At 47.4% G+C, this 19,334-nt stretch overlaps 1 protein-coding gene across 2 annotated transcripts in view; it reads left to right on the top strand.

Annotated features, from left to right (window-relative positions):
* Window positions 1–19,069, top strand: part of SNAP29 (synaptosome associated protein 29) — a 30,908-nt gene extending 11,839 nt beyond the window's left edge. Inside the window, exons 3-5 of one of the 2 annotated variants that reach the window (XM_011233689.3) lie at window positions 1,700–1,785; window positions 4,227–4,325; window positions 18,602–19,069. In XM_011233689.3, coding sequence (XP_011231991.1) covers window positions 1,700–1,785; window positions 4,227–4,325; window positions 18,602–18,699 — 283 coding nt within the window. In that variant the 3' untranslated portion in view covers window positions 18,700–19,069. Of the gene's footprint in view, window positions 1–1,699; window positions 1,786–4,226; window positions 4,326–9,062; window positions 12,179–18,601 lie in introns of those variants that run through there. The other variant, XM_002926286.4, reaches the window with a different exon arrangement.
* The last annotated feature ends 265 nt before the right edge of the window (window positions 19,070–19,334 follow it).

The following is a 19,334-nucleotide window of genomic DNA, read 5'->3' as shown; positions in this document are numbered from 1 at the left end:
TTCTTTAGGGGGTGCCTGGGTAGCACAGTCGTTAAGCGTCTGCCTTCGGCTCAGGGGTGATCCCGGCGTTCTGGGATCGAGTCCCACATCTGGCTCCTTCCCTGGGAGACTGCTTCTTCCTCTCCCACTCCCCTGCTGTGTTCCCCCTCTCGCTGGCTGTCTCTCTGTCTCTCTGTCACATAAACAAATAAAATCTTTTAAAAAAATAAAAATAAAATTCTTTAAAAAAAAAAAAAAAAGGACTTCAACTGCAGTGGGGTGCCTGGTGGCTCCGTCGGCTCAGCATCTGACTCTTGGTTTCATCTCAGGTCATGAGCTCATGGGATATGGATTGGAGCCCCATGTCAGGCTCTGAAGAGTCTCTCCCTCTGCCCCTCCCCCCACGTGCACTCTTACACTTGCACATTGTCTTTCTCTCTGTCTTTCTCTAAAATAAAAAAATAAATCTTTCTTTTTTTCTTTTTTAAATTGTTATTTCTTGTCTTTTTTTTTTCTTTTTCTTTTCTTTTTTTTTTTTTTTTTAATTGAGAAGAGAGAGAGAGGCAGAGGCAGAGGGAGAAGCAGACTCCCCGATGAGCAGGGAGCCCGACATGGGGCCCAATCCCAGGACCCCAGGATCATGACCTGAGCCGAAGGCAGATGCCCAACCAACTGAGCCACCTAGGCTCCCCATAAATAAATCTTTCAAAAAATAAAAAAATATAAGGACTTTAATCAGAGAGGTTCCTGCAGGGTATGTTAGAAAGATGCCCGGCATCTTTGGGTAAGGATTGGAAGGGCAGGGGCTCATCCGTGTTAGGGTAAAAAGGCAAAGCAGAAAGAGGGGCTGGATTCTGGAGATGTGTGGGGGCATTGAGAGGATGTCTGCATGGCGTGCTGGGAGTGGAGCTGTGCAGAGAGGGGGCATACCTGGAGAATGATTGGTTTCCAGCTTGGCCAATGAAGTGGCCAGGGCTCCGGTCAGCAGGGTAAAGAAGAGCAGATTGTGAGGGAGGCCCAGCTTCTGGGGAGGGGGAGCCCCTGCCATGCCCGCAGGAGCGTGTGGAGTGTCAGGCACAATCTGAGGATCTCCTGAGTTACCTAGAGAAGTCCCTGTCTGTAGCAGGAGTAGGCAGACTAAGCTTTGTGGGCCAGGAAGCAAAGTCAAAGATACTTGATAGGGACTTACATAATAAGAAAAAAACAAAATTTTAATGATGACATTAAAAAAGTGAAAAGAGGAACAATTGAGTTCACTTTTTGTATCGTAGGTCTCCTAATGAGAAGAAAGAAATGATTAATGGAGGTTCAAAGTTAGTGTTCCCTATCATCCAGTCAGTTGCCACTGGTCATCTGTAAAGGCAGTTCTCTGCTTGGGGCTGTAAAAATGAGGTGGTGGGCTGGATTTGGCCCTTGGGTCACGGTTTGCTGACCAGTCTGAAGTACCCATTTGGTCCTTTCATGTGCTTCTCTTCCCCCGGTCCTGGGATTCTCGTTTTCCTGAAGGAGGAACCTAACCAGATGCTTCTCTTCTAAAGCAGATGTCTCAGAAGTCCGCCATGCTGCGGGCAGGACTCCCAGGAGCTGTGGATGGGTATCGCTGCTTTGGTCAGAGGAGGCATTTGCTTTTCGCACATAGGCATTGCTTGAAAAGACTGACTGCATCGTCATTGGTATTTTCTCTTCCTAAATGTTGTCTTTTCTTGACTTCTATCCAAAGATTGAAAGAAGCCATAAGTACCAGCAAAGCACAGGAGGCACAGTACCAGGCCAGCCACCCGAACCTCAGGAAGCTGAATGACTCAGGTCAGTTGGGGACCCGTGCTCGGCCACACTTGGATTCCGGTGTTGGCTCTGGGACAGACGGCGTGTCAGGGACCCAGTGGCACTCCCAGGGAGTTGGAAGTGTGTGTGTTATGGCATGGCTCTTCCCTCATCCCGTGGAGGATGGAATAAGGAAGTGGGGGCCTGTGTCCCATTGAAAATGAATCTGCCCACCATGACTCCTGCCCCCGTGTAGCTCTGAACTCTTCCAGCAGTGAGAAGACAACTGCAGGAAAGGGGTAAGGGATAGAGCCTCCCCAAAATAACCTGTCATTCCCAGACCCAGTGAATATATTGGGTTCTGTGGCAAAAGGGGAGATACAGTTGCTAACCCACAGACCCTGAGATGGGAAATTACCCTGAGATAACCGGCTGGGCAGTGTCATCACAAAGGCCCCTTTATAAGTGGAAAGGGAGGCAGAGGGGAGTTGGTCAAACACTGGAAGGTGCCGCTGCTGGCTTGGGAACTGCAGGCAGGGGCCATCTGCTGAGGAATGAGGCAACCTGTCAAGCAGGAAAAGGCTAGGAATCAGATTCTCCCCAAAAGCCTCCAGCACAGCCCTGTTGACACCTCGACTGTAGCCCGGTGCAACCGTCCTGAATTCCTGAGCCCCGGAACAGAAGGATAAGTCTTGGTATAATCGCTGCACAGCAGTGGGAGACCCGTATAGCCCCAAAGCCTGAGGGGGCAGAGAAGCAGCAGTGTGAACAAGGTGTGCAGGGTCCATTGTGTGTGGTGTCCTGTCATCCTCTTATTACCAAGCTATAGGCCCAGAAACACCCCTTATCTGGGACTCCTGGGAGTCCCTGCAGACCCCTGGAAGGCCAGGTACGTTGGATGGTGCCAGGAACCGAATGCTTCCTGTGCTCCCTTCAAGGAAAGCAAGCTGTGCCCTGGACGCTCCGGAACCTACCACTCTCGTGGTTGACCCAGCTGAGGAGAGGCTGCCGGAGGAAGAACCAGGGGTCCGGAAAGATGGAGATCACCTCAGTTCAGTCTGGAAAGACGAAGGTCGTGGGAGGAAATGAGAGAAAACTAAAATACGCGAGGCCCACAGAAAGCCAAGCCCAGCATAGCCTCAGGAAGTAGAGTAGGAGGCCTGCACCCAAAAGACATAATTTTAAGGCATTAAAGGAAGTTATAATCTGCACGGTGTGTAGTAACTGAAGAGCCTTTAAAAAAAAAAAATCGACACTGTGTGTGTGAAATGGCTTTAGTAGGTTGTGCCGGAGGAAATACACCAAGTCTGGAAAGAGAAGTTCCCCCAGAAGACAGAAACTGGGATAATAGGGCTCTTCCGTGTGCATTTAGAAGCTGCAGTTCAAGGAAGATTTGGGGCGAATGTGCATTATTTAGCATTTATTGTTTCCTTGTTTGTATTTGAAGCAGAAAGACAGCATAGAAATACATTTCTAGAAGAAGAGAAAGTCATCCACGATTCTTTTTCCATGATAGCAATTTTGATTTTGATTTTTGATTTTTTTATAATCAATAAAAATGCATTTATTAGCTTCTGTCACTTGAAACCTTTTTAGGGAAGAGTTAGGTTCTTTCACTTTGAAAGAACTAAAGTGTACATTTAGAAAAATGACTAAATACGATGTATGCACTTGTATTTTAACATCAGTGATTATTTAATTAGTTTTTTGCTTTCTATAAAAAGAATTATCATCTGATCTCACTGATATGTGGAATTTAAGAAACAAGGCAGAGGATCACAGGGGAAGAGGGGAAAAAATGAAACAAGACAAAACCAGAGAGGAAGACAAACCCTAAGAGACTCTTAATCTCAGGAAATAAACCTGAGGATTGCTGGAGGGTAGAGAGGGGTGGAGGGATGGGGTCACTGGGTGAGGGACCTTGGGGAAGGCATGTGTTGGAATGAGCACTGGGTATTATATAAGACTGATGAATCACAGAGCTGTACCCCTGAAACAAAATAATACGTTACATGTTAATGAATTTAAATTTTAAAAATAGGTAGTATGGAAAAATAAACAAACAAAAAAACCTCAGATCCTCCTTGTTTGTTTGTTTTTTGAAACATGAATAGCTATTTTGTTTTTTAAACCTTGCCTTGTAGACCTTGTCCACAACCCCGTGTGGGGTGCCTCATTGTAGTTCCACTCCCATATCATTTCTCCTATGAGTCTCTATGAGTCTCTTTCCCCAGCACGTGGCCAGGGTCTGACTGGGTGACCCTCGGGTTGAGGGTCTTTGATCCCCTCTCCCTCCCTGCCAAGCCTGCCCAGTGCTCCTCCCTCCTGCACATCAGCCGTCCCTGCACTCGTCTCTTTGGATGGCCTCACAACTCACTGCCTCATTCCTTCCCCCCGATTTTCCGGATTAAGATAAATTTTGTGAAGCAGCATTTCGAGAGACATCAGCCAACCGTTCTCCTGGTGTTTTTTTCCGAACTCAGACCCCATCGCTGGAGGGGCCGGTCCTGCTGTGAGTACCGAGGCTTACCCCAAGAACCCACACCTTCGAGCCTGTCACCAGAAGATCGACAGTAATCTAGGTAAGACTGAAGCTACGCCAGCCTCTGCAGGTCACCTACCCAGGACGCTTGTGTTCCCAACAGCCCACACTGGGCCCAGCCAGTACCCCAGTAGCCAGCAGTTTCTCGGGACCAAACCGTGGTGTCTGCCTCTCCCTCCCCACATGTCAAATCCAGTATGGTCATGGCTGTCTCACCCTTCTCTCTCTGGAGTCTGTCCACTTCTGTCCATCCCCACCTCTCATCTGGGCTGTGACAGCAGCAGGGACCAGGAGTCCCTGAGAGTCCGCACGGTGCGGCATTGAGAGCCCCATCATCATCTCTCTGTGAATGGGGCACAGGAACAGAACCTGGCTCTGAGGATGGGGGAGAGGGTTAGATGAGCAACCCCCCATACATCCCGTAGGGAACCACCTGACCTGGTAAGAGCTGGCCACTCACGTGGCCACTACAGCAGACACGGGCCGCATAGCTGGGTTCCTTGTATTCCAGGTCCCTTGCTCAGCCTCTGGCCCCGCCTGCCTGTCTACCCCTCCTGCCCTTGTCATTTGTGGCTCCGAGTGCTTTCCCGCCCCTGCCCACCTCTGCCCGGAGTGTCCTTCCTCCCTGCTGTTTGAAGGCTGGCTCCTTCTCCTGCTGCAGGCCAGGCTTTAATGCACTGCGCCCTGTTGGAGTCACGTACCTGCTGGCTTATCTGGTGTCTTCTGACCACACTGTAAATTCCAGGGAACACAGGACTATTTCAGTTTTGTCACCACGGTACCCTGGCCTGGCAGGCAAGCACTCTGTGATTCATTTTTGAACAGAGGGAGAGAAGCTAGTTACTTGAAGTTCAAGTGGGGGAATGTGTGTGGGCAGTAGGAGCAGGCGCGTGAGCGGCTTCCACGAGTTCATTCTAGGTGGCATCTAGATGTGCTGCCTCCTTGACCTTCACCCCGAGAACAGGAGCCTCCCCCATGGTTACCTGGGTCGCTGTCAGTCTCCCAGCCCTGCTGGGAGACGGCAAAGTGGGTGAGACCCAAAGTAAAATCCCTGCCTGCTCTAAAGGTATCTAGTTGGAGCCAAAACTGGGGCCCGTGGTGATGCTCCTGAGCGTTGGTGCGCACACTCCCTCCTCCTCCCCCTGCAGGAGGGACCCTGAGGGCCCCTTCCCTGGTTCGTCCAGAGCAGTGGCCGTTCCAGCAGCCCGGAGTGAATACATGACAGCCCGTTAGGCAGACCCATGCTCTTTCTTTTTAACAACATTTAGCCTTTGTGTCCTAGTATTTAGATTCATCGTAGGAAATGATGAAGTTAGGTAAATGCCACGAGGAAAGAAACACCTGGAATCCTACTGTCCAGCAGTAGCCACTGATCTGGTGTCATTCCTTCCGTTTTTCATGTACATCTGTACACACGTGGATGTGCCGTGTCAGATGTACAGTGTCATTCAGTATGTATCCTGCCTTTGTATTTATATTTTGAACACTTCCCCAAACTTCTTTTCTCTTCAGATTTCTTTGAAAACCACCACTTAGCAGTCCCACCCCCTGCTCTTGGACACTTAGGTTATTCCCATTGTTCGCTCCTGCACATAATCCCTTGGTCATTCCTGTGAGCAAATCTTTGGCCACATTTTGTAGCTAGATGACTAGAAATGGAATTAGGGAAAAGAATTCTCCTTCTGAGCATTAAAAGAGATCTCCATAGAAATAAGACATCAATTGGAGAGAATAGACATAAGCAAGAACAAATGAAAACCATAATTTGCCCACCCCGCAGCTCACCACTGCGGCCCTCCGTGTGAATGTCAGCACTAGGCCTGCATGGCCAGTGCCTACCGGCAGCAGGGGAGAGAGCCCATCTCCACACTCTGCCACCCAGGCAGGCTTCCACCCCAAACCCCACCTGCCCTTTGCCTTCAGCGCCCAGGGAAGCCCCAGGCAGCCACCCCTTAGTGGGTCCTCTGGACTCTGCTGTCCAGAGCCAAAGGCCTCAGGCAGAAGATACATCTGCTGGGATGTAACCACTCCAGAGACACACGAAGAGACTTGAAAGCGTCCCCACTGAAGGTTTCCCTACCCAAATGTTGTCACTGGTGCCAGCTGGAGAGAGAGGGAATGGGGAGACCTATGGAGGGGTCTGGAGTTCGGAGTGAGGTGGGGAGAAAGGGTAAATACAGCCCACCCCTGGAGGCTCAAGTGGTGTGGTTGGCATGGTACATACAGCCTGGGCAGGCAGGTTCCAGCAGGATGCAGTGGGCATGCTGAGAAGGGCCGGGGTGGCACTCTGGAGCCATGGGGCCCACTGACACAGGCTGTGCCAAGCTGCCCTTCACAAGTTTGCTCCTTCCTTCTTACCACACTCCCCGCACCTCCCACCCCTTCCTTTATCTCAGGGAGTAGTGCAGGTCTCCCTCTGATGGCAGCTTCCTTGTCTGGTGGCTTTACTTTATCACACTTTTCTTTTCTTTTTTTAATCTCAGTATACCTATTGCTTGTCCTTTTCTGTCCCAACTGCCAGCGCACTCCCTGAGGCCTGGCGTGACCTCACAGACTTTACTCTCCATGGAATGCAAGGTCACAGGTGTCAGTAAATTCAAGAAGCATAGAGCTGAAGACAACTTTTAAAAAGCAGACTTGATTCTGCTTAGATCTGTGGGGCTAGTGCCAAGTATTTGTGTATTCTGACCTTTCTTTACTTAGTGTTTTTTTTTTTTTTTTTTTTAGATTTTATTTATTTATTTGACAGAGATAGAGACACCCAGTGAGAGAGGGAACACAAGCAGGGGGCGTGGGAGAGGAAGAAGCAGGCTCATAGCGGAGGAGCCTGATGTGGGGCTTGATCCCATAACGCCGGGATCACGCCCTGAGCCGAAGGCAGACGCTTAACCGCTGTGCCACCCAGGCGCCCCTTAGTGTTTTATTTTTAATTCAGCCGCAAGAAGGCTTATGAAGCACCTCCTCTTCTCTCTTCCCTCTGGCTCTTTCTTGGCCTGCTGCTCCCAGTGAAAGGGCAGAAGGCAGCTCTGGGCATGCCCCCCATTCCCACTGTGTACATGTGCATACATGTGTACACACACGTGCACACACACGCGCGCACACACGCACACACACGGACACACACGCTGTCTTGAAGCCTGGGAAGAGGCTTTACTACCTAAGTTCACCGTGGCAGAATCGATTAAGTCAAGGCTCGCCTCTGCAGTTGGCTCAGCCCCATCAGGGGACCCCAGGTGCCTCCAGCATGTCTCTTCCCCCCATTGACCCTAGTTCTCTTTATGTCACCTCTGCCTGGTGTGCCCTTCACTACGGCTAAGACTGACCACATCCTTTCAGACGTTATCCCTCTTAACGGAGGTGATGCTGATTTTTCAAACTTTTCGAAACAAAGGGAAAATACTTATTACAAAGAGTGGGAAAGCCTAGGGAGGGAACTAGAATGAGTTCAGAAGGAAGCCAGCCCCAGAGTGGCTGGGTGTGGCAGGGCTGCTCCCCGGGGCCTTCCTCTCGAAGGGAGTGCCCCTCAGCTGTGATCTGGGAGCCCGGATCAGGAGAGGGGCCACAATGTGAACTCAGACCCCGTGGGGCTGACCCGGGTTCTTCCCTGTACTGCACTTGTCCTGCATGGAAGTGGGACTCTCACTCCTCACGTGTGAACTTGAATTTCGGCAGTAGTGATGTAACCTATCGCTAGAGCTGAACCTTTGCCAAAAGTTGTGTGCTCCACGGTCCCCATGGGGCTCGCCCCAGACAGCATCTCTGAAGGGACCCTGGACCGCAGGGATCTCTGTACCCAGCTTCTTCCTGGCAGGCAAGGGAAACGGTGCGGGCCAGATTCAGGTTATGTCCTACCCCAGGACATTCGCAGCATTGATTTGTTGTTCACGGATCTGAGAAGTGGTAGCAATGAATGAATTGATGTAGGAAAACATAAATTATCGTAATATAGGTGACAGGACCTCACAGCATTTGGGTTCGGTGGGAACATCTGTAGTCCATGTGTTTTCTGGGAGAGCACTCCAGGTGGCAAAGCACCCATTTCTCTTGCCACCTGCAGAGTGGAAGGAGGGGTGGGATGCAGCCTTCTCCAGGGGGGAGCCTGGGGCAGGAGCAGCCCGGGTGTGGGGGCTCCCTTTGGACAGGGGCTTCCCAGGTCTGTCTCCCAGATGTGTTTCCAAATAGGGATCCTCATGCTTGCTACTCCGAATCTGTGCTTGATCTAGCTTTAGGAAGCTGGAGGTGGACGGAAGGAAAGCTGGCACTGTTGCATCCTACCCACTGACGTGGGTTTTTGCTCCTGAAGGGCAGGCCAGTGGGTGGCTGTTGGTTACCTGCATACTTGTCCCAGACACTAACCTTGTGGTCTGGGGAGGGAATGTGTTTTCTAGGCCCCTCCTCTTTCCTCGGGTACTAACGGATCTTGCAACGTGCTCCAACCTACTAGAATGTTCAGAGGCAGCTGAAAAATTATGTAGATCTATATGCATTTTCTAAAGCACAGGAAGGACAGACACCACTGTATTAACAGTGGTTATCTTTGGCGGACATCTGGGGGAGGAGTGGCTTTCACGTGAAGCACTTATTACTTTATATGGAGTCAGCGGGTTTTCTTTTTACTTGCACGTGTTTCAGAAAACGTAATAAAGCCCTGGAGTTTTACTCTTACGAGAAAGGGGTCTCAGTGATATGAATGTTGCTGAGCAGCGGGCACGGAACAAGCCGCGGCCCCGATGCTGTGAGTTCACTCAGCCCTGTATGTCCTCTCCCTCTCCCACAGATGAACTATCCATGGGACTAGGCCGGCTGAAGGACATAGCCCTGGGGATGCAGATGGAAATCGAGGAGCAAGATGACATTCTTGACCGCCTCACAACCAAAGTGGACAAGTTAGATGTCAATATAAAGAGCACAGAAAGAAAAGTTAGGCAACTTTAAACACAGAGAAGGCTCTCCACGCCATTGTGATGAAAAGAGCCCAAAGATCATCTAAACTCCCCAAAATTTCATTTATATTGTTTTAGTGTTGTAACGTAATATGTGTTTGCAAATGTTATAATTATAGAGTGGGTCCTAGGAGATGTCGTTATGAGAAGTGTGTGTCCCACTTTTTTTAGAGCCATCACCTCTCCATTCTCTGAACTGAATGCTTAGGGTTTTAGTGTGAGTGCAGTAGCCTGGCCCTGGATATCTTGGGCCTTTGATGAGCAGGCCGGCATGAGAGGAACAGTTGCGCTTCTCACTTTCATAAGCATATGGAAAGATGTGGGCAGAATTTCAGTCCTGGAACCACCAATCTCTGTGTTTGTGGGGGGTGGTCCTTCCCACACCTTGGCTTACCAGTCACCACCACCCCCACACATACACACTGAGCACATGTGCAATTCTCTCAAACTTTAGAAAAGGATCAGTGTTAGGTTCACCCTGTGATTCTCTCAACACCCTGGAAAGGGATCAGGGTTGAGCAACAGAAAGTGTCAGCATTTGCTCTTTGGTTGACAGATGTCACCTCTTCCCTCCCGACCCCCATCCTTGGCATGCGTTTTAGTAAGAGGGGTTCAGATCAGCACCGCTCACCGTGATGCCTGGAAATGTGCAGTGAATTGGGTGAGCCCTGCTTCCTCATGCATTCACACCTCTAGGTCGCAGTCCAAGGTTAGGGATAGATGTGCCACTGTCTCAAGGCTGCCCAGCGGGCTGATTTGTGGGGGGGGCCCTCTACAGTTTGTGGGAATGAAGCATCATACAGATAGTGCCTCCAGTCTGTGTTGCTCCCCTTTGGGGAGCACCTTGACCCAGCCTCAGGGATGGCAGTGTTTGTTCAATGCCTGGGGTCTCCAGACCTGTCTAGGATTCCCACCCATTCTTCTTGACTGGGTGACTCCACTCATCTCTTTGTTCCCTGCCACCCCAGTTGGAGGACTGGAATGCCACAAATGATGCTGACTTGTCTACAACAACTTGCCCTAAAAAAAAAACCCAGACATTATCATTTTAACTGGCCCAGCTTGTTCTACACAAAGACGTTAATCTCATTACAGAAATCAATTTTAATGAATGCTTTTCAGTGATTCTTTCTTTGTAAAGTGACATTCATTAAAATTGATTTCTGTAATGAGATTAATGTCTTTGTGTTGGTACCGCCAGCAGAATCATTGAAGCCACAAGACCCTTGTCTTTTTAAAAAGCAAATTACAATATTTTGAAGACGGTTGAAAGGGGCTGATTTTAATAAGATAGGTTAGGTCAGAAAATTAAAACAACAGTGTGTTTCACCGTTACACATGGTGCTGTCTATGTGACCTCCACCACTTTGGTTCTGTAGCCTATAAACAAAGTCCCTTAAAGGAAAGGAAGTCGCCGAAGTGCTACAACAATGCATCAGTATTTATGTAGCGATTCATTCGTAGAAGTTCTGTTCCATGATGCATGAGATTCCTCAAAATACTGACAGCTTCCATCAGCAAGTACAACTTTCTGTCATGTTCCAGCCTCATGGATGTCATTATGAATACCCCAGTATGTGAGAACACAATTAGAGGTAGTCAGATTAGGCATTCGTTTATCAGATGAGCTCATCATGACTATTCTCTTGATTAACTGGTAAAAGGAAAAATTTTAAACCTATGCCTAGCCCAAACAAAATGAGTTCGGAGGGCTCTCGGCATGAAGCCAGAATGCAGAGCAGCCTGTGTGTACATTTCCACTCCACTAACTGTTTTTAATTTTTTCTAACACCTTCCATGTATGTCTTGATAGCTGTTTCTGTTTGTCATCATCAGGCAGGGGCTCATAGAGATTTTTTCAAACAAATTATACATGTAAAGGCCACTGCCAGACATTCTCTTCCACAGCCTCCCATTTGCATCACGAGATTAGTGATTTCGCTGACTTGAAGCAAAGTAGCACGGGATATCATACGCCTTCCCTATCTTTTGTTAGATCATTGAAGCCAGTTGCCCCTCCTTTTTCTTTCTCCCCCCAAGCATATAGAAGGGAAGCACAGCGTCTTCTAGAAATGTGTCTTCTGACACTTGACACATGTGTTTTATTCACTCTTGTTTAGACCCTCTTGCACAAAGGCCCTGACCGAGGAACTGTCTCCAAGCTACATGCTGGCCAGGAGCTTCTTCTGCTGGGTCTTCCCTCCCGCCCCCATGCCCATGAAGGACCAGTTGTTGATTCTACTTTATAAAGCAAAGCTCTTTGCGTTTTCAGAGAGCAAAAGGAAAACTGGAGCCTCCAGAATCTTTGCACATGATGATTATGATCAAACGAAAACATTCTGTCCTCTAGACTAGACACACCTATCTCATGGAGACACTCAGAGGTACCCAGGCTGGAGTTGGCTGTGGGTGGGCTTTGATACCACGGACAAGACTAGTGAACTCGCCCTTCTTGCCAGATGGGGTCTATAAGACAGGTTTTTATTTCCACAGTCGAGCTGGAAACAAACTGTGCCTTCAAAAAACTAGCTTTTCTAACTTTAGGTTGGTTCTATGTGAAGTGTGCTACTAACTTAAAAATAAATGCATTCTCCTTCAGAGGAAACTGTAAGTGCATTTTAATTTCTCTTTTTCTAATTTCTGTTTGTGAATATGTCATTTTAAGGGTACACTACACCGATTTAGTCAAAAACAAAAACAAAAGCTCTTACACTTTGCCTCTGTAGGCCTTTTCTCAGAATTTGTAAGTTACCACTGTTGTTGGCATCTTCAAGGTTGATAATGAAATGTCTTGTGTACAGAATGATGAGCCAGTCATTAAAAGTGCTCAGGGGGTGGAGGGGAGGCGTTTTGTTCAGAGTCTGTACCAGAACAGCTCTTAAGCTCCATGCCTTCAACTCAACAAGTGACCATATTCTGTAAAATAAAATGTGAAGTTTTTTTAATCAGATTCTGTCTCCCACATAGTCATTTTCAAAGAGCGGGTGGAGGGGCTCCTCCATGTTGAGCCTTCATATAGTTGGGCCTCGCTGCCCCATTGAGCCCTATGAACAAGCTTCCTTCTTGAAACCCCCTCATTTCATCTTTCAGAGTGCTCTTCCGATCTGTCTCCTACCTCCCTGACCACACTGCAGCACTGTCTAGGTAAGGGCTCGGCAGATGGAAAAGGCCCAGAGAGCCAGTGTTTTAGGCTCGCAGGTCTGTCTGTCACAACTACTCAGCTCCTCCATCATAGTGGAGAAGCAGCCAAAGACGACATATAAATGAGAGTGACGGTGTTCCCATAAAGCTTCATTTATGGACACTGAAATTTAAATTTTATATATTTTCACATGTCACAAAATCTGATTATTTTGATTTTTTTTCAATCACTTAAAAATATGTAAAAACTACTTAGTTCATGGGAGGTACAAAACGTGGTGGACTGCACTTGACCCAGGGGCCGTAATAGTTGGCCATCCCATTGACTGCCACGAGGTACTCCTAGGGATGGGAGGATGAAGGATAGCTGGCCACTGTATTCTGCAAGTGGATCCCATCAGGGCTCATGGCCCCTCTAAACACCGTCGTTCACCAAGAAAGGAGAGCAGGCCAGCCCAGCCTTGGCTCCACTCTCTTGCCTCCACCTTCACATCTGACCACAGACGTAGGAATTGCTTCTAGATCTGAAAGCTCTGAGGAGGCACCTGGAGCCTGGACTAGCCCATCTTGAGAATCTTATCTGTCAGTGGACTGGCTGCCTGGATCCCAAAGGCCACTCTGGCTTAGTGGGTATCATCTCTGGGCATCATAGATAAGGAATGCTGAGGGTCTGAACAGAGTAGCAGACTTTTCTGGGAAGACAAGGAAGAGATGTTACGTAGAAAGAAGCAAAAGCAAAAAAAAAAAAAATCAAGGTGGCTCACATCTGGGAGCTGCAAGCAGAGGAACGGCTTAATTTTGGGTTGTGGGTGGGCAAGGACATGAGGGAGGTAGGCAGGTCCAGATGTAAGGCCTTATGGGCCATATCAAGAAGTCAGAGAACACTGACCTTCCACAACAGGGAGAGACTGACATCAGATTCTAAGTAAGAGAGTGATATGACCAGGTTTGCATTTTGAAAGGACCATAAAGATGAATCACAGCATTATTTATAAGAGCAAAAAGGCCTGGAAACAACCTCACTAAGGAAATGATAGAATAAATTGTGGCTCACCCCCAGTGACGGTAGACAGTTGCAGTTATGGAAAGTTTCCAGAGCATATAGGATGATGCTTGCAAGTTTTACATTATGGGGAAAGAATGGACATAAAGTTGATCATGCACTATGGTCCCAGTTTTGTGGGAAAAGCAAACCAATATGTATACTTCAAGGGGGAAATCACCCTTAGGCCAGTGAGGAGAACAAGCTGGGAACAGGCTAAAGAGAAGAGCTCTGTAATGGTTCAGGCAGGAGCTGAAGAAGGGACCCACACTAGAGTGTGACAGGGAGGGAGGAGGGGGGTGGGCCCCAGAGAGCCTTAAGCAGGGCAGGCTTTAGTGATGGGATTGCCAGTGTGGGAGGCATTGGAGATAACACTCAGGTTTCTGACCACGGGAACTAGTAGCAGACCGTTTTAAGGAATACAAAAACACAGGCAAGTATTGGGGTTATGGGCAGAGGAAAATGAATTTGAAGAGTTTGGCGACATCCAGACAATGCAGGTGCTGGGTCAATAGTTGTGCACAAAACAGGTCAAAATCCCTATTCTCAGGGAACTCACACTCTCATGGGAGAGAAGATGATACACAAGTAAGAAAACAATTAGTATACTGGAATTCACCATGCAGGTCTGGGGCTTGGGAGAGAGTCGGAAAGGATCTGGGAATTGACAGATTACAGGTGGTGATTAAAGCCGAGCAGGTGAAGGAGAGTGCCCCAGGAGAGCGAGAGGGAGCTACAACTGAATTCTGGAAACAGACACTAAAGGCCAGAAGCCTTGAGAAGAACCCAGCTCAAAAGGTCGGAAGAGAAGAGCAATCAGAAAGCAGAGGCAGCATTCCAAGGAGGGAGTGAACAGTGTTCTCAAATACTGTAGGGAAGAACGAACATTAAGGCAGAAGGGGGGTTTCAATGGAGTGGCTTGGGGGGAACCCAGATTATAAGGGCTATGAAGGGGGAGATTGGCCTGAGGCCTAAGGCAAGGATCTGGTTCCTTGACCAGGGTCACGAGACAGAAGTCTGGGTGCTAGAACTGGAGCTCAGCTCAGAGGAAACCTGGAAACCAGGATGATTTGAAATTTCCACTTTAAATTCTCCCAGAAGAATGACCCAAAGCCTAAGCAGGACTCAACTCGAAAGTAGGCTCAGGGCAGGGAGCAAAGCAAGTCATTAAGGATGTGCAGGAAACTGCTTACTTGACAGAGGCACCCGAGGCTGGAGATGAAACTTTGAGACCAACAGCGCCTATGGACCAGTTAGAAATTAACTTAAAATCCAAGTTCTGCGGTGGGTTGATTCAACTTTTTTTTTATATGTGTTTTGTTTTCAAGTTTCTGTTTTCAGAGATAGGCTAATGCTGATCATGGCATTCCACCACTTAAAAAACCCTCTGTTGGCTCCCATTGTGGTTATGACAGAGTGTCATTTAGGGACGCCAGTTGGCCAGCTGAGGCAGCACGTGACAAACCTCCATGGCACCAAATATGGCGGTCCCTGAGTCCACAGGCCCAGAGGTGGCTCATTTCCTGCAGATGCTAACCCAAATCATAAACCGTTTTAAAATGAGAGGAAAGTCCATAATTATTCATTTACAGTGAGAAATATAATCATCAAACCATTTAAGATAGAATGTAAGCTCTTTGAAGATGGGACTCTAGAGCATTGTGCCTGGCACACAGGGGGCACTCAGTAGGTTTTTATCAAGTGGATGGTTTAAAAAAGAAGGAAAAAAGGTAGGAAGGAAGGCAGGGAGAGAGAGCAAGAAAGTGAAAGTCTTGGCCAACAAGTAGTGAAAAATACAAATCAAAACTCCAATGAGGTAGATAGCACCTCATACCTGTTAGAATGGGTATTATCAAAAAGACAAGAAAAAGCAGGTGTTAGGGGCACCTGGGTGGCTCAGTCAGTTAAGAGTCCGACTTTGGCTCAGGTCATGATCTCAGGGCTCTGAGATTGAGCCCTGCATCAGGCTCCCTGCTCAGCGGAGAGCCTGCTTCTCTCTCTTCCCCTTCTTCCTACTTGTGCTCTCTCTCTCTCTCTCTCTCAAATAAATAAAAATCTAAAAAAAAAAAAAAAAAAAAGCTGGTGTTGGGGAGGATGTGGAGAAAAAGGAACCCTTCTGCACTGTCAGTAGGAAGGTAAATTGGTGCAGCCACTATGGAAAACAGTATGGAGATTCCTCAAAAAATTAAAAATAGGACTACCATGTGATCCACTTCTGGGTATTTATCCAAAGGAAATGAAATCACTATCTCAGAAAAATATCTGCATCCCCATGTTCATAGCAGCATTACTTACAACAGTCAAGACAGGGAAAGAACTTAAGTGTCCACTGATGGGATGAATGGATAAAGAAAATATGGGGTGTGTGTGTGTGTGTGTGTGTGTGTACACACATATGGGATAGAATAGTATTCAGCCAAAAAAAAGGAAATCCTGCCATTTGTAATAACATGGATGGGTGTTGAGGGCCTTATGCTAAGTGAAACAAATCAGAGAAAGACAAAATTGTATGACCTCACTTATGCATGAAATCTAAAAAAGACCCACAGAGACACAGAGACCAGTTTGGGGGTTGCCAGAGGAGGGGGTGGGGGATGGGTGAAATGAGTGAAGGTGGTCAAAAGATGCAAGCTTCTAGTTATAAGATAAATAAGTTCTGGGGATGTCATGTACAATAGGGGGACTACAGTTGACAATATGTTTGAAATCACAAGAAAAACATAACTGTGAGGTGATGGATGTTAACTTACTGTGGTAACCATTTTGCAATATATACGTGTATGTAATCATGTACACTTAAAGCTAATACAATGTTATATGTCAATTATATTTCAATAAAACTCGGGGGGAAAGTGAAATTCTCATCATAACTGAAAACCCCATTCTCTCTCTGTAGGAATGCTGTTGAGGAACCAGTTTAAAATCTGATGATGGCTTAGTTCTGATTCCTTCCTCAGACTGAGCACCACCAGACATAGCCATACAGTATTCGCCTTCGCATCCCCAATCCCAGCTCCCAGAAGATGCTTAGCACACCATGTGTGCTGAGTTTATTCATCATGTAAATGTCCGTTATCTCTGGATCTTAGAAAGGGCTTCTTTTTCTGAATTGTAGTCCACATTTGCTTGAATGGCTCCCAGGAGTCATTTTTTTCTTCTTCCCAAAGACAAAGCCACAGTTTTGCTTGGTCTAAGTCAGGCATGGCTTGCCCCATTCTTGCTGGTGCTTGCTTTAGGAATGGACATGTGACCCAATGGGGTGGAGATGGGAAGGGGAATCTCTTGGAAGGTTTCTTGAGGAAGTGCTCTTTGCTTTTAAAAAGGGACACACAAAAATAACAGTCCTTCCACTGGGCATTGTCATGACTGGATGTGAGGCCTGGGGTGCTTGCAGACATCTAGATACCAGTGAGAGAATGAAGCCAAAATCTGAACGTGGTTAGAATCAAGAAAATCACAGAGAAGCAGACCTAGGGTCTAGAGATCCTGCATCTTGAGCTGCCCTACGAAGACTGTGTTGTGCGAAATGACAAATGCCCTTACTAGTAGCTTAAACTATTTTGAATCAGAGTTTCTAATTGTTGCAACAGAAAGCTTGCCTGGCTAAGATGGTTATACCATCAATGGATGGTGAGGAAACTCTTGTAAGATCCTTGAGTCACTCTAGTGTTGCAGGTATAGACCAATCGATCTGATTACCTAACCCCAGGATGGTTAGACTGACCTAAGTTGTGACTACCTTTTTTTTTTTTTAAGATTTATTTATTTATTTTAGAGAGAGAAAGAGAGAGCCTTTGCTCATGTTGCGGGGGGAGGGACAGAGGGAGAGCGAGACAAGCAGACTCCCCACTCCTGCTTGATCCTGTGACCCGGAGATCATGACCTAAGACAAATCAAGAGTCAGATGCTTAACTGACTGGGCCACCCAGGCGCCCTGAGTTTTGACTACTTTTTGAACAGGCTTTGCATGAGGATTGGAGTGGGAGGATCCTAGGTGATCTGGGGGTTAAAAGTTTAAAACAAAGTTGGGGCACCTGGGTGGCTCAATCAGTTAAGCATCCGACTCTTGATTTCAGCTCAGGTCATGATGTCAGGGTTTTGGGATCGGGCCCCTACTCTGGCTTCAGCTCCATGCTGGGCATGGAGTCCGCTTGTCTGTCTCCCTCTGCTCCTCCCCACTGCTCACTCACTCTCCCTCCCCCTCTATTTCTCTCTCTCTCTCTTTCAAATAAATAAATAAGATCTTAAACAACAACAACTAAAGTCTTCATTTTCAGAAGCAAAGATACTCAGAGGAACCACTGTTATAATGTGTAGGAAATAAAAATGTGGACACAGGAACTGACATGAAAAAAAATATTAATGATTTTATAGCAGCTTTTCAGATTTTAGTCTTGTATTAAGGAAGGGGGACTTGGGATTGAAGTCTCCTGCCTTCTGCCCACATCGTTAAAATGAGATTTTATCCTTACAGAGATGAGAAGACGGTGAAAAGCAATTATTAGCTACTTCCTCCCTCAGGGGCGCCTGGGTGGCTCAGTTAAGCATCTGACTCTTGGTTTAGGCTCAGGTCATGATCACAGGGTCATGAGATCAGGCTCTGCACTCAGGTTGGAGTCGGCTTGAGATTCACTGTCTCCCTCTCCCTCTACCCTTCCCTCCATGCACGTGCACGCATTCTCTCCCTGTCTCTCTCAAATAAATTAAAAAAAAAGATACTTCCTCCCTCAAATAGAGATGGTTAATGCAAGACATAACATGTAACCACTGAGTCTTGTATTTACACCAAGATTTCTAGTTCTGGCTCCTACTATTACAGAATGACCGTCCTGCCTCCTGTGATGGTATGTAAGCTTTATAGCATGAATGCTATGGTTATTCATTGAAAATTATTTTATAATGAGAATCAAACTACTAGTATTACTGAAAAGGTGGGATCTCGGCTGTAGGTCAAGTTTTCACAGGGACAGTCACCACTGTCCTACTAACCATGGAGGGGAAAAGATGCTTCTCTCAGATGGAAAACGGAAACTGAGTAGGAAAGCCCCAGAAGGTGCAAGTCTGGTTGTACATTAGTTGTACCACAATTACTGATGGTGGTCCTTAAATAATATGAAAAGATGCTCAATCTCACTCCTAATATGAAAAATGCAAAGTAAATCTACTCTGAACATTTTTTTCACTTGAAAGATTGGCAAAGATCTACAAGTTGGCATATCATTTGCTGGTGTCCAGTTCTCTACTTCGGAGGCTATGGAGGATGCAAGTCCCTGGTCCCCCTTCATTGAGGCTTGGCGTGCGACTCATCACTGCAGGCAGAGTTAACCTACTTCCCCTGGGCCGAAGCATGTAATAGCTGGTGCTCTTAAATGAAAGAGACTCTCCAGTTCTGTTCTAAAATTCAACTACTAAGGGAGAAAGTCAAGTGTTCCACCTGGGGTAGCCTCCGGATGGTGGAGCTTCCACCAGCCTGGATTGCTGAGTTGCTGCTCAGAGGAACACTGCCCTGCCTGCATACAAGTCAGAAATAAACCTTTGGGGGCGCCTGGGTGGCTCAGTCGTTAAGCGTCTGCCTTCAGCCCAGGGCCTAGGGTCCTGGGATCGAACCCCGCATCGGGCTCCCTGCTCCGCTGGGAGCCTGCTTCTTCCTCTCCCACTCCCCCTGCTTGTGTTCCCTCTTTCACCAGTTGTCTCTGTCAAATAAATAAATAAAATCTTTAAAAAAAAACGGGCGCCTGGGTGGCGCAGTCGTTAAGCGTCTGCCTTCAGCTCAGGGCGTGATCCCAGCGTTCTAGGATTGAGACCCACATCAGGCTTCTCTGCTAGGAGCCTGCTTCTTCCTCTCCCACTCCCCCTGCTTGTGTTCCCTCTCTCGCTGGCTGTCTCTCTCTGTCAAATAAATAAATAAAATCTTTAAAAAAAA

This window comes from Ailuropoda melanoleuca, chromosome 14 (assembly GCF_002007445.2).
Source record: "Ailuropoda melanoleuca isolate Jingjing chromosome 14, ASM200744v2, whole genome shotgun sequence".
Classification (NCBI taxonomy): Eukaryota; Metazoa; Chordata; class Mammalia; order Carnivora; family Ursidae; genus Ailuropoda; species Ailuropoda melanoleuca.
Note: the sequence above shows the minus strand (reverse complement) of the source record. Positions and strands in the feature narration are given on the sequence as shown.